This window comes from Magallana gigas, chromosome 2 (assembly GCF_963853765.1).
Source record: "Magallana gigas chromosome 2, xbMagGiga1.1, whole genome shotgun sequence".
Taxonomy (NCBI): Eukaryota; Metazoa; Mollusca; class Bivalvia; order Ostreida; family Ostreidae; genus Magallana; species Magallana gigas.
The window spans coordinates 43,962,142-43,975,032 of NC_088854.1; the positions used below are offsets into that span (position 1 = coordinate 43,962,142).

General features: G+C 32.1%; 1 protein-coding gene across 1 annotated transcript; it reads left to right on the plus strand.

Annotated features, from left to right (window-relative positions):
• Positions 1-239: 239 nt before the first annotated feature.
• Positions 240-10,100, plus strand: LOC105330852 (glutathione hydrolase 1 proenzyme). Its single transcript, XM_066076795.1, has 13 exons — positions 240-536; positions 629-775; positions 946-1,131; positions 2,473-2,592; positions 3,086-3,183; positions 4,178-4,370; positions 4,521-4,693; positions 5,307-5,456; positions 5,802-5,941; positions 6,145-6,332; positions 6,428-6,668; positions 7,153-7,266; positions 7,652-10,100. The coding sequence occupies exons 2-13, from the start codon at positions 666-668 to the stop codon at positions 7,799-7,801; spliced, it is 1,863 nt and encodes a 620-aa protein (XP_065932867.1). The 5' UTR covers positions 240-536; positions 629-665; the 3' UTR covers positions 7,802-10,100.
• Positions 10,101-12,891: the final 2,791 nt, after the last annotated feature.

The following is a 12,891-nucleotide window of genomic DNA, read 5'->3' on the forward strand; positions in this document are numbered from 1 at the left end:
TTTTGTGACTAATATCTTTCAAAATTTAATGATTCAATGCTTAAATAAGTATTGCTAACCATCTACAACTCCTAAATGATCTTATAAACCGGAAATAAGAGTTTTTTAATAGACAAGAAACAGCAACAAACGAACTGTCTCATAAAATATAATACCGCGAAAAATTGCATGGTTTAATCACAAAGGTACTTTTTCTTTGGTGGGACACAGTCTCGATCATCGAGACGCTTTGTATATACTTTCATCAGAGGAGTTCCGATTGAAACCATCATAACAAATGGGTTTTGCCACTGCAAGATCTAGAACAGTTCTAAATTTCAAACCTTTGATATTTCAAAATATATACCAACTTTGAATATTTTATCGTATTGCTACATATTTTCGACAATGAACAAAATTGCAAATCATAAGAAGCACTATGCATTTTCGTCAAAATTGATGCATTGATCATAGATATGATAAAGTGCATACCGGTATATAAATTGTATTGGAATTCAGTAGAGCAGAACGTTTCTGGGAAATATTCACAAATCGTAGTAAGGGGAAAAGTTATTAATGTAACATTTCTATCAAATAATGTAAACAGAATTGTGAAGAACAGGGTATTAATTTGCATTTTTTTAAACAGAAACTAGGAAAGTACAGCAGCAGATTTGACTGTCAAGATGTCTAGAGGACATGAACAGTACCACCCTTTGTTGGATGATGACGAGGAATTTATCAGTTATGATGACGGGGAGCTGGAACAAAAGTATCACAGGGGCAGAAAGATAAGGCACGGATTTCATTTATGAGAACTTGCTAACCAAATTATTATTTATTAATCTTATGTATTTATAGTTCCATATTTATTTAAATGATTCAAGACATTGCCAAAAGTTTCTGTGTTTCAGCCAAGATTCATATTTTACCTTCCTTATAATTATAATTCTTATTAAATTGTAGGAGAAACAAAAGGGTTTGCTGTCTTCTAATTCTGCTGATAGCGGTGGTGACAATTGTTACACTGTTGATTATCTTCTTTCTTCGCAATAGAAATAAGTCAGATTTTCCAAATTCAGACAGTAAACTTGGCAAGTTTAAAAAGGCAGCCATAGCTTCTGATAGCCAATTATGTACAGATATTGGAGTGTAAGTTACTTATAAATATTGTTTCAACCATGCATATATAAATTTGCAAGTCATGTTTTATAATAATCAGACAAAATTAAATTAATGCTTTTTATGTTTTTTTCCCCTTTTATCATAATATCATAATTCATGTATTAATTAAATTTATAAGTTAGAAGAAAAATATTTATGTTAGAAACAAAGGGAAGTAAATTCATATTGGTTTAAGGAGGCTGGGTGGTCAACAAATTACTCAGATGTACCTTAAAATTTTAAAAATGAATTGTTTATCTATATACCGTATAACGGGTATTTTCTGCGGTTGTTTATTTTCTGCGGTATTTTGCGGATACGAAAAATACGCAAAAATTGAATACGCAAAATATTCTTTTAAAAAATTCACTAATTTTGACACTATTTAAAATACAAGCTATAATTTTCAAACGTGATCAGTCCGTTATTAGGGGGCTCTGCGTCGTATTTCACACTTCATTATCTCATGTTACCTGTGCGATATCAATATAGCTGAACATATATAAGGACTGTGTGTTTAGTCGAGTATGAAATAAAAATGATCTGAGAAAAGTTCACAAGCAGTATTTAGTAGACTTGTAAAACATTTGAGAGTTAGTTCTCATTCACCGTGAACACGGTAAGAATGTCGATTTTAAGATATGTAAAGCGCGGAAGAATTCTTCCAAATTCTAACGGACAGTTATCGGCAAGTTTATCCCCTAGATCAATCCAAGAGTGTAACACAATGGTGTCTGAAGTTATGGATAAATCTACAACACCAAATTCGAGCAAAAAACGTGGTTCATATTCGACCTATTCACCCAGGGACCGAGCCATAATCGGGAACTACGCCGCTGAACAAGGACCTGCCGCAGCTATGAGAAAATTCAAAGCCGATTATCCAGAATTAAAAGAGTCCACGACAAGATATTTTAGAGATTCATATAAACGCGAGCTTACAAACAGAAAAAGAAAATTAGACTTTGAAATAAAATAATTGAAATAAAAACGCTACAATAGTGTAAGTTTGGTTCTCTATTTTATGTTCCCTAAGGCATATCCGGTAAACATATGTATTTTTTTTTTGCGGTCTAATGTAACCGCAGAAATTGAAAACGCAGAATATAATTTGATACTTTTTTGGGGTTTAACCGCAAAAATTTCAAGCCGCAGAAAATACCCGTTATACGGTATAAAACTATTTTCCTATATCTTTATATAGAGCTCTTCATCTTAAGGAGATTTATATAGCCTAATAATGGCCACATGACCATCCAGCCCTCTTAAAGGTAATGAAAAACGTGGAAGCATTTTTGATACTTTGACTATCTTCTTTGTTACTTTCAGAGATATTTTACACCGCGGCTCCACGGTGGATGCAACAATTGCTGTTCTGTTGTGCTATGGTGTGGTGAACCCTGTGAGCAGTGGTATAGGTGGGGGGTTCTTCATGACAGTGTATGATAGGTATGTCTTAACTCACCATTCATTGATTAAAAGTATTAAAACCCTTTACAGTTTAAACTTTATAGGAATCCAAGGTAGGTTTGGAGTTAGGAATGTTAATCAGAAGAATCTGATGTATTGGAAAAATTAACCAAAAGAAAAAGATACCGGTAATCTTGACATTTTCTGGCATAACATTTTTTTGAATGATAATCTCTTTTAAACATTTCAGTTTAATTTTCAGCCAATTTTACAGCTAATTGTTACAATGCAAACTAAAAATAACTGATTTTCTGACACCAAAATAACAATCACTAAATTTGTTGTGCATCATGTTGCAATTTTTCCAAAAATCTTGTAATTAAAGTGCATTTTTAGGAGCATGGTAGATAAATAGAATTTAATTTAGTCATCAGTCTATCAATTTTGATTCTGAAAAAAAGTTTGTATGTCATAAAAATGCTTTAGGACATGTATGCCTAACTGTAACTTATATGTCTGTTAATTGTTTCAGTAAAAAAGGAAATGCTTCAGTGATAAATGCAAGAGAAACTGCACCAATAAATTCAACGGAAACAATGTATGAAAAGGTCCACAATTCATCGAAATATGGTAAACTTACAGGGAAAAATATCCCTTTAGACTTGTTTCATGATATTTAATGTAAACGTATTAAATTTGGCATGTACGATATTTGGAGGAAATTAGTTTTTGAACAAGTTGGCGTGGATTTGAATTAGCCTATTCCTGAATGTGACTATTCTTATACATATATGCATGGCATTTAGCGATGTACTTGATTTAGCGGAAGCCGCATTCTGCCAAAAGTGCTAAATAGAATACACAGCCAAATGTAATACGTTTACAGTATAGCATGAATTGTTATTAAAACAATATTCTATCCTATGATGTAGGCAACAACCAGGACTGCAGATGCCAGGTGTAAACTAAATATACAAGTATAATCATGTAAACATGTCCTAGTATTTTCTGCAAAACTTTGTATAATTATCAGGAATAGGGGTTGAGATAAAGGCTGAGCTCATATCCAATGAATGTATAGCAATACATGTATAGCTAACAATGACGACAGCCAAGGTTTCAGATGATGGTGTGGCATAACGTTAAAGAGGAATGCACCATAAAGAAAATTGAGATGGAATGCATATAAAATGATAATTATCTTTGCTTGGTTAATGTTTGGTTCATTCTACATCATTAAAACAGGAGCATCGAGGATCTGATTTTAATCAGATTGTCTTAAGTTGCTATTCAAGTCAACACACTAAAGTGATCAACACAAGATGTGGTATAATAAGCTTACTGGAATGTATTACCGGTACTTGGACAAGTATTGGATGCTGGGCTCATGCATGTTGGGGAAGATTTTCAAGAAAGTTCCAATGTCACTAAATATGTAGAACTTTCAAGGATAATAATTAGACTATTGGATATATGCTCCAATAACATTTTTCTGCTACCTTATTTCTTATATATCTTTGATAAAGGTAATTTTGACTGTTTTAAATTAGATTCTCTTTGTTATCTTTGACTGAGTTGGATTTATTTGACAGAGCTTCAATGTTATACATTGTTTCATTTTAAGGTGGGTTAAGCATTGCTGTTCCAGGGGAAATCAAAGGCTATATGGAAGCTTGGAAAAGATGGGGAAAATTACCCTGGAGAGAATTATTCAACAGAAGCATTGAATTGGCTAAGAATGGATTCCATATTAATGAACATCTTGCAGAAAAAATGAGTGCAGCGGAACATGTGCTCAGACTGGATAATGACACATGGTGCTTTTATATTGTTTATAACATATACAGTACATGTATATACCTATATATTTTAAAAAGCAGTTTTAAATTTTTTTAAATTTTCATAAGTTACTAGTACATGAAATCTATTTATTTTGAATTTTGAAGTACCCAAATGTGTATTTTCAGGAAATACTACTCAAATAGCAAGACTGGAAAAATGTTGCAAAAGGGAGATCTGATTAAGTTTCCAGAATTGGCAGAGACCTATAGAAAACTTGCTGAGAAAGGCGGGGAGACTTTCTATAATGTTACTGAGGGAAACCTTGGCTATGAGATTTTACAAGATCTGAAAGAAAAAAGTAGGTTTTAGAATTGTGATAGCATTTAGTTTTCTTGTTTGCTCTAGTAAATTATGAGATAATGTTTTTGGCCTCTTGTCTGTATTTTTTAATTGTATATTATAATCTTCTGCAACTTGTTGTTTGGAAAAGTTAACCAAGCTAAATGTGCATGTATTACTAGTACTCTAATAAAATAAGATGGAGACACTTTTTTGGATTCACCAAATTAAAGTCTTGAAAGCATTAGAATTTAGATAAGGCTTGTTTACAGGTAATTTTTTCATGCACCAAATTAGGGCATTATATTTGAACGGGATTATAATAAACACTGGCTTAGTTTCAAGTCTTTATAGTATATAAATAATAGATATTATGTAAAAACTACTTTATTAGGTGATATATCCACATTTGCAGAAAAATGCCCTGTAGAACATTTAGATACATGAATAAATAAATGGACCAGCTATGTACTGCTATACAAACAAAGATTGTGGAGATTCAGATAAAGAAATGTCATCTTCTCTCTTTGAATATACTTGTAGCTATGTTCAGCTTTATACATGTACATGTATACTAGTATAAGGATTGTGCAGACATTAAAAGATGAAGATCGTTCTGATTATACTTGTAGATTCAATAATACAAGCTGGGGACCTGACACAGTACAGAGCTGAGCTGGAGGAGGCGCTGAGAGTCACGCTCAACGACGGGAGCTCACTGTACAGTCCCAAACCTCCGTCCAGTGGCGCCATTCTGTCCTTTATATTGAAGATATTGGACGGTATGTGTTCTTATGCTCTCTGTACAGTCCCAAACCCCCGTCCAGTGGCGCCATTCTGTCCTTTATATTTAAGATATTGGACGGTATGTGTTCTTCTCAGCTGACATGTATGATACAAATAGAGTAACAACCACTGAGCGCAAAATCAATGTATTATGTTATAGTGGATACTTTTGCTTCATATATGTTGTATGTCAACAGTCTTCATGTTGCCCCTTGAGGGCCCTTAATTGGTTAATAAAGAAATTGAAATTGTAATTGAATATATGAATTATATTCAGTTTGTTTCAGTACTTTTAGTACTTTGATTTAAAAATTTAAGAAGTTTGGATTTGATGTTTATAGGTTTCAACATGACAGAAAATAGTCTTAAAACTAGGGAAGCACGTCTCACAGCTTATCACAGAATCATTGAGGCTTTCAAGTTTGCCTATGCTCAAAGATCAGAACTTGGGGATCCAGAATTTGTATCCAATGTTACACAGGTATGGAATATGTTTCCCTGCCATTGAAAACCCATAAAATTAAAGTTTTTAAACTTTATTTTTAGGGTATTTAGATTATTGATTTATTCCCCTGATTCATGCATAGATTGAATATCAGAGTTTAAACAGAATATGAAAATTACCGTTTATTGATCATGAAAGATCTATGGTTAAAAGGGTTCCAGATTATGTTTGTGTTGCAGGTCACAAAGATCTTAACATCTGCAGACTTTGCTGATAAGATCAGAAAAATGATCTGGGATAACGCTACCCATACGACTCCATATTATGGGCCTGTGTTCAATCACAAGTTGAAAACCAGCACTGCCCACCTCTCCCTGTTAGGGGATGATGGGATAGCTGTGGCAGTGACGTCCACTGTCAATTTATTGTAAGATCAAGACTTAATATTTTATTAAGCAATCTTTTCAATTATGCTTATACATCCATTACACATCCATCACACACAAAAAGTTTGTTTTTCAGGTTTGGCTCAGGAGTCACTGGAAAAAGAACTGGGATTTTGTTTAATGATGAGATGGATGACTTTTCCTCCCCCAATATAACCAACGCATTTGGCATCCCTCCCTCTCCAGCCAACTTCATCAAGCCCGGAAAGCGACCAATGTCTTCCATGTGCCCCGCTGTTCTGGCCGACAAGACGAAGAGAGTGAAGCTGGTGGTGGGAGCAGCAGGTGGTTCCAGGATTACGTCAGCCACCGCCTATGTAAGGGTTCAATGTTGAAATAAGGCCAAAAGAGTACTGTAAAAGTGGTTATTCACGCTGGTGATTTCTATGGTCAAACAATACGCATGGGTATTAAATACGAGATTTAACACTCTTAAGTTTTGATTTTTTTACCATACGCATGGGGTATTTTACTCGGTTTTTAGCTTACCGCGTAACTAGTTAAATTTCCCCCTCGAATAAATAACCATTTGCAGTATTTTTTTTGTTTTTCAGGCACTTTTGTATTAGGTCAAATCCTAGCTGCAATATTGAAAAAGGAAACACTTGAAAGTCAATTTTTCAGTATTCAATTAAAATATGAAAATAGAGCCATTTCTCTTTGCTAATGAAAAATAAATTACATTACCTATTTACTGCATAACAGAATTTTTTTTTAACTTAAATTTGGTATTGGTAGGATTATCAGTATTTTATATTCAACAAATTAAACATAGTGTAGTGCACAATGTTTCTCTTTAAGATTGCGGCCCATGTTTTGTGGTTTGGATACAATATAAAGGAGGCCATTGATGCTCGGAGACTACACCATCAGCTTATTCCACAGGAGGCTTACTATGAACCAGACTTTCCTCAGGTAAAAAATAAACCCTCAATTAATACAATGGATAACAGAAGCTGTGTCTAGGATTCTGTTTTCCCATCTAAATATTTTCTTCAACTTGAAACATTAGAATATTATGGTGTAGGAACAAGACTTCCTTACAAGCTTTTTTCATCAAAATAGGGGGGGGAAATATTACTCATAAAGTTGAGGGCTGTAAATTACTCTCAAAGTTGATTATAATTCACATACATGTATTTGCTGTACTATAAATACAGCTACTGCATTGATTATGACATACTGGTACATATAAGTTAACTTTTTAAGTTTGAACTGCATGTTCAAAATTAAGTTGAAATGTTAGTTAACTCTTCATCAAAAAGTTAATGATAGTAATTTTGCTGCTATACTATTTCAGTATTTCATTGATGGTTTGAGAGATAAGGGACACAACATGACATTTAACGAGTTGGGGGAGTCTATTGCCAATGGGATAGTACAAGACAAGGACTGGATATATGCTAACAATGACTTTAGAAGACCAGGAGGCAGTTCTGGAGGATGGTAGACTTGAGCTAAAAGGCAGAAACCTTGAAATCTATTTTTAAAAAATGCAAAACCATCTTATATTATTGAATATTCATTATATTTTTGGATATTTTTAACACTGTATTTTATTTGACATTTTTGTTAGGCTTTTAAAAAAAAAACTTTTATCCTGAAATCCTTTGGTTTTGTAATACATATGAAGTATTAAATGTTCCTTCAAACTATTTACTTGTAGATTTTGATTCCCCTCTAGTTAACTTAGCACTGGGGAAAATTTAGTTGATTGATAGTTTTCTGACTTTAGAGTTTAAGTTCTGTATATTAAAAATATGCAATTTTATTATGCAATCACAAAATTTCTATTCGTTTTGAACTTATTTCCATTATTTGATATTGTATTCAGCAGAATATATGTTGATTCCAAACAAAATTGAAGACATTTTTCTGCCAAAGTCACTTTACTTTCCTCAAGTATTCTCTTTCACAAGCTCACAAGCTCAATAATAAAATGTTGTTGTTGCTCATAAAGCAACTGAATCTCTGAGATTGATGAGGATATTTAGAAGAATTTCTGATGCAAATAAACTGAGATAAAAGAAGTTAGTACCATGCAAAATCAAATCTTATCTTGTATACACGTGTTAGAATTTCCTTGCAGTATAGCATCCATTTATACAGAGGTTGCAAACATGTTGCAACTAGATGACATACGGCGTTTTGTGATTTTTTTTTTCCCTTTATATTTATAAATTATGATATACATGCACATTTATGTGTAATTTTACATTTTTTTTGTTTATATCTAAAGATACAAACACTTCATTCATTCCTCAAATGTTTATTTAAGCAACGAAAGCTTATTTTTGGATGTCGTTGGTCCTATAACACACCAAGCGGTGCAGACAAATTGAATACTACACCTTAGAGTTGTATGATGATTTGTATGCACCACTTGGTGTGTTAGAGGCCTGACAATGTCCAAAAATAAGCATTCAGTGCTTATATTTATATTCATACTGATGTCTGTTTGTATGAAATATTGTGTATCTCTGCTATAAAGCCATTATTTGCGCTCTTAGTCAAGGATATGAAACATACCTGGAACAGCCATATTAACATGTTATTTAGTTCGCTTCTGGGCCGAAAGATATGGTGCCAGAAACTTTGTAGAGAAAAATCTTCTTTATTACTGAGTAGATATGATTTAACGATTATTTTTCATATGTACATATCAAATTGGTTAATGATTATGTAAGATTAAACGTTTTATTTAATCTTACAAAAACATATACTCAAAACGCATGATGACGTTTTTATTTGTGCTCATGGCGTTTGAATTAGCTAAGTGTATTTAAAGGAAATTGAACGTTGCAGATTTTCAATGCAAACATAAGGAGGAATAACATTATTTTTTGTAGTTTAAATGTGATATTACTTTAGCTGGTCCCAAATAGGTTAAACATTGTACATAGAATGCAGTTTATTCTGTTTTGTTTATATCAAATGGTAGGTCAACTCTACTAAACAAAAGAACACTAATATTAGTGTAAAGAAGAAAGAGAGTTCTCAATAGGTTACCTAATCCTCGTTGTATTTAATCTGGAACAGTTGTTATCATTGGAAGATATTTTCTGTTTTTACAATTAAATTAAGATGAAAAAAATGTTAATGATCGAGGCATGTACCAGTAGGTGGTTTACAAAGTCATTGCACTTTTTACAACCTTAAAAATTGTAATGGAAAATATAGAAAACATGAACAATTTTAATAAAATTTTAGACTAGCAGATTGAAGATTTGAATATGTAAACTTCAAATAAAAAAAAAAGATATTCTCTGTTTTACCCCTGAGCCAAAGTCATTATTATTGATAATCATCGTTTTGTAACAGAAACACTATCAAACTACTATGCATTATCCAAATCAACTTGTACATGTAATTCCCAGTTTTAAGAGTTATAGAACCTTGCTGAGAAGCAGACAGTTTTGAGGAAATTTCAGAGCACTGTTAAAAACACTGAAGGTGTCAGTGCTGTTATAATCTTTGTGCTATATTTATTTTTCATGTTGTCTACTGTACATGCACTGGTATATTGTTACAATTTAACACTGGTTGGGTAAGGAATTATGTGTACTGTTTTGTATTTAATGTCTCTTGAAAAAAATAGTAGGTTTGGATTTTAACCAAAAATAATTTCTTTAAAATCAATGAAGTTGTTAGTAGTATGTAGTATTATGTATGCATACAAAGTCTATTGTTTAAGATGTCAGACATGAAAGAATTGGGTAATGACTGGTCTATATATACATGCAAACTATGTCACAGTCACATTAGGTGGGGCAAGTTATTACATTGTATATACAGTTGAACTTCGATATCTCGAACACCGATAACTTGAATACAATGGATATGTCGAAGTGATTTTTAAGTTCCAGCCACTTATTTTTTAAGTATTTTACCCTAGATATCTCAAATACTCGGATGTTTTTTAAGATGTATTGTGACTATCAAGAAGGTTTCTTTCCTGTTGATAGGTTAAACAGTGAAAGGACTTCATTCTCAATTCAATTTTTATGATTATTATTTAATCATTTCAAGGCAATATTTAACTACTAGTATCTAGATGATTATTGTTTTGTTTCAGATTTTTTTTTTAAATATGTAGATATACATTGATATATTCTTATCATTTGATATCCATGATCAGTCTTGCATATGTACCCTCTGTATACAAATTCTTATGATGTGAAAAACACATAAATACAAGTAACAATGTACTGGTATTGCATCTCTGTCAAGAGTTTCTGATCCACTCCACTCTACATTTTTGGAATTGGAGCGGATCAAAAACCCTTGACATCATCTTCCCAGTCGAGAGCTTCTGATCCGCTCTGCTCAGCATGTGTGAGAAGCAGTTCATCTTTCCGAGCCAAGAGTTTCTGATCCGCTCTGCTTTACATTTTGAGAACAGAGCGGACCAGAAACCTTTGACTTGAATGAACATCACATGAATTGATTTCATGTTTATTTTACAGGTATTTCATGCTTACGTTTCATTTGGGTCACATTAAGAGGACACAAATGTATTTTTTTATTTAAGTTTTCTTTACATGTACCCAGTGACCAGCGATTTAACAACTTAATATTTTGAATAGTTTACTACATGTATGTTTCTTTTAGAATTATTGCTGTTTTGATTTTTACATGTACATGTGTATAAATTTACAGTACTCTGTTAATAACTGTATTTTTTTTTAATTTAAATTCTAAAATAAAATAACTTAAATTGAAAAAGAGCCTTTTCTCTGTATAAATCATATATAAGTTAGGTCATGAAACGATATCCTGGAAATATTGAGTTATTTACAGGAATAACTTTATAACTGGCATACATTATTTAACAATGACATCATAGATATTGATGAAAAAGGAAATATATTTTACCTATCTCATTAGAATTAGACCTTTACAATACAATATGAGAGGGTTATAGAAGTCTAATTTTAAATTATATTGAAATTTTACCAGCATGCTCTTTGCTTATAAAAAATCATTCTCGTTTAAAGTTTGAAGCTAACACCCCCTCCCCCCCCCCCCCGAAAATTCTCTCTCTCTCTCTCTCTCTCTCTCTCTCTCTCTCTCTCTCTCTCTCTCTCTCTCTCTCTCTCTCTCTCTCTCTCTCTCTCTCTCTCTCTCTCTCTCATATGTCCTCCAAAAGGTTACAATGGATGTATTCAGTAAAAATATCTCTTATTCAAATATTAATTCATCAGTAGATTTTTTATATTTGTGAATAAAGTACATGCTTTAAATGCTGAGAGATCGATAAATTTAAATGCACTGCAATTAATTTTCAAAGTATTTTTTTTAAAACTTCGAATAAAACTATTGAATCAAAAGAATGAAGCGTCTAAGAGGAACGCTAATTACATTTTTAAAAAATCAATATCCATTACGTATACAATCTGATTTTTACACGGTTTATTAACAACGGTATATCGGTTGTAAGTTTAGTGTTTCTCATAGCGCTGAAATTAACAAGCCGAGTCGTGTTCGCCCGGTGTTTCCAGTATTTAAACAATAGCCATATACGTTACGTCAAAATGAACAATGTGCTTATAGGGGATTAATTGGTTTCTTTATAATATTCCAAAATGTTGGTCAATGACTGATACGTTAGTAGGTCAAATTTCTAAGGTCACAAAAATTTGTTAGCAAGTACATTCGTTCAGTAAAGAAGAACCCTTTTTCATCAAATCGCTAAAACAAGGGGGAAAATGTGCATTAAAAAGTGAAGTATCACAATAAATAAATAAATAATAAATGAAAATTGGATAAATGGAAAAATAAAAATCGGCATTTATCAGTCTGAAATGTTAAATAATTGTGGAAGACTTGGTCTGGTGTGATTTGTTCAGCACTTTTTTTTTTTCAAATACCGGGATATCTCCCGTGGATAGAGGCGTATGTAGTCTTTATTCTGTCATTAAAATGATGGTTCGGAGAATACATTAAAAAAATTCATAGTTGATTCAGTCAATTAAGTAAATACTTTTACCGTATTGATTTCTTTAGTATATTTTATATGATTATGTTATTTAAGCTCTGGATACATTTTTATGATAGTTAATCTTTATTTTTACTCCGCTTTGTTACACATATCGTTTTATGATACAGATATGAAAATACATGAAGAAGATTGGAAATATTTCTTTGGGGGAAAAAAAGAATTTTTAATCTAAAAAAAAAAATAAACAGGAAAGAAAGAGAAAAAAATACTTTGTTGATAGGCAACATTTCTAAATTCGTTATCTATCTTTTTTCGCTCATTGATTTCATAAATTTGAATTTTATACAACAATTTATTTCCCACTGTAAATATATATCAGAAACAAACATTATTTAAAAAAGAAATTTTCTATTGAATATTGAGATATTATTTTTCACAAATTCCATTTGATTTGCTATAATAAAACCGTGCTATGAATTAATCTCGTGGATTGCTTTACTTTAAATTTTGACCTGCAAACAGTTTTAATTTTCCAGTTTTTTTCCCTGCCATACAGCTATATTCTTTCTCTCTATATATAGAAGTGCTGTGTTTCATTT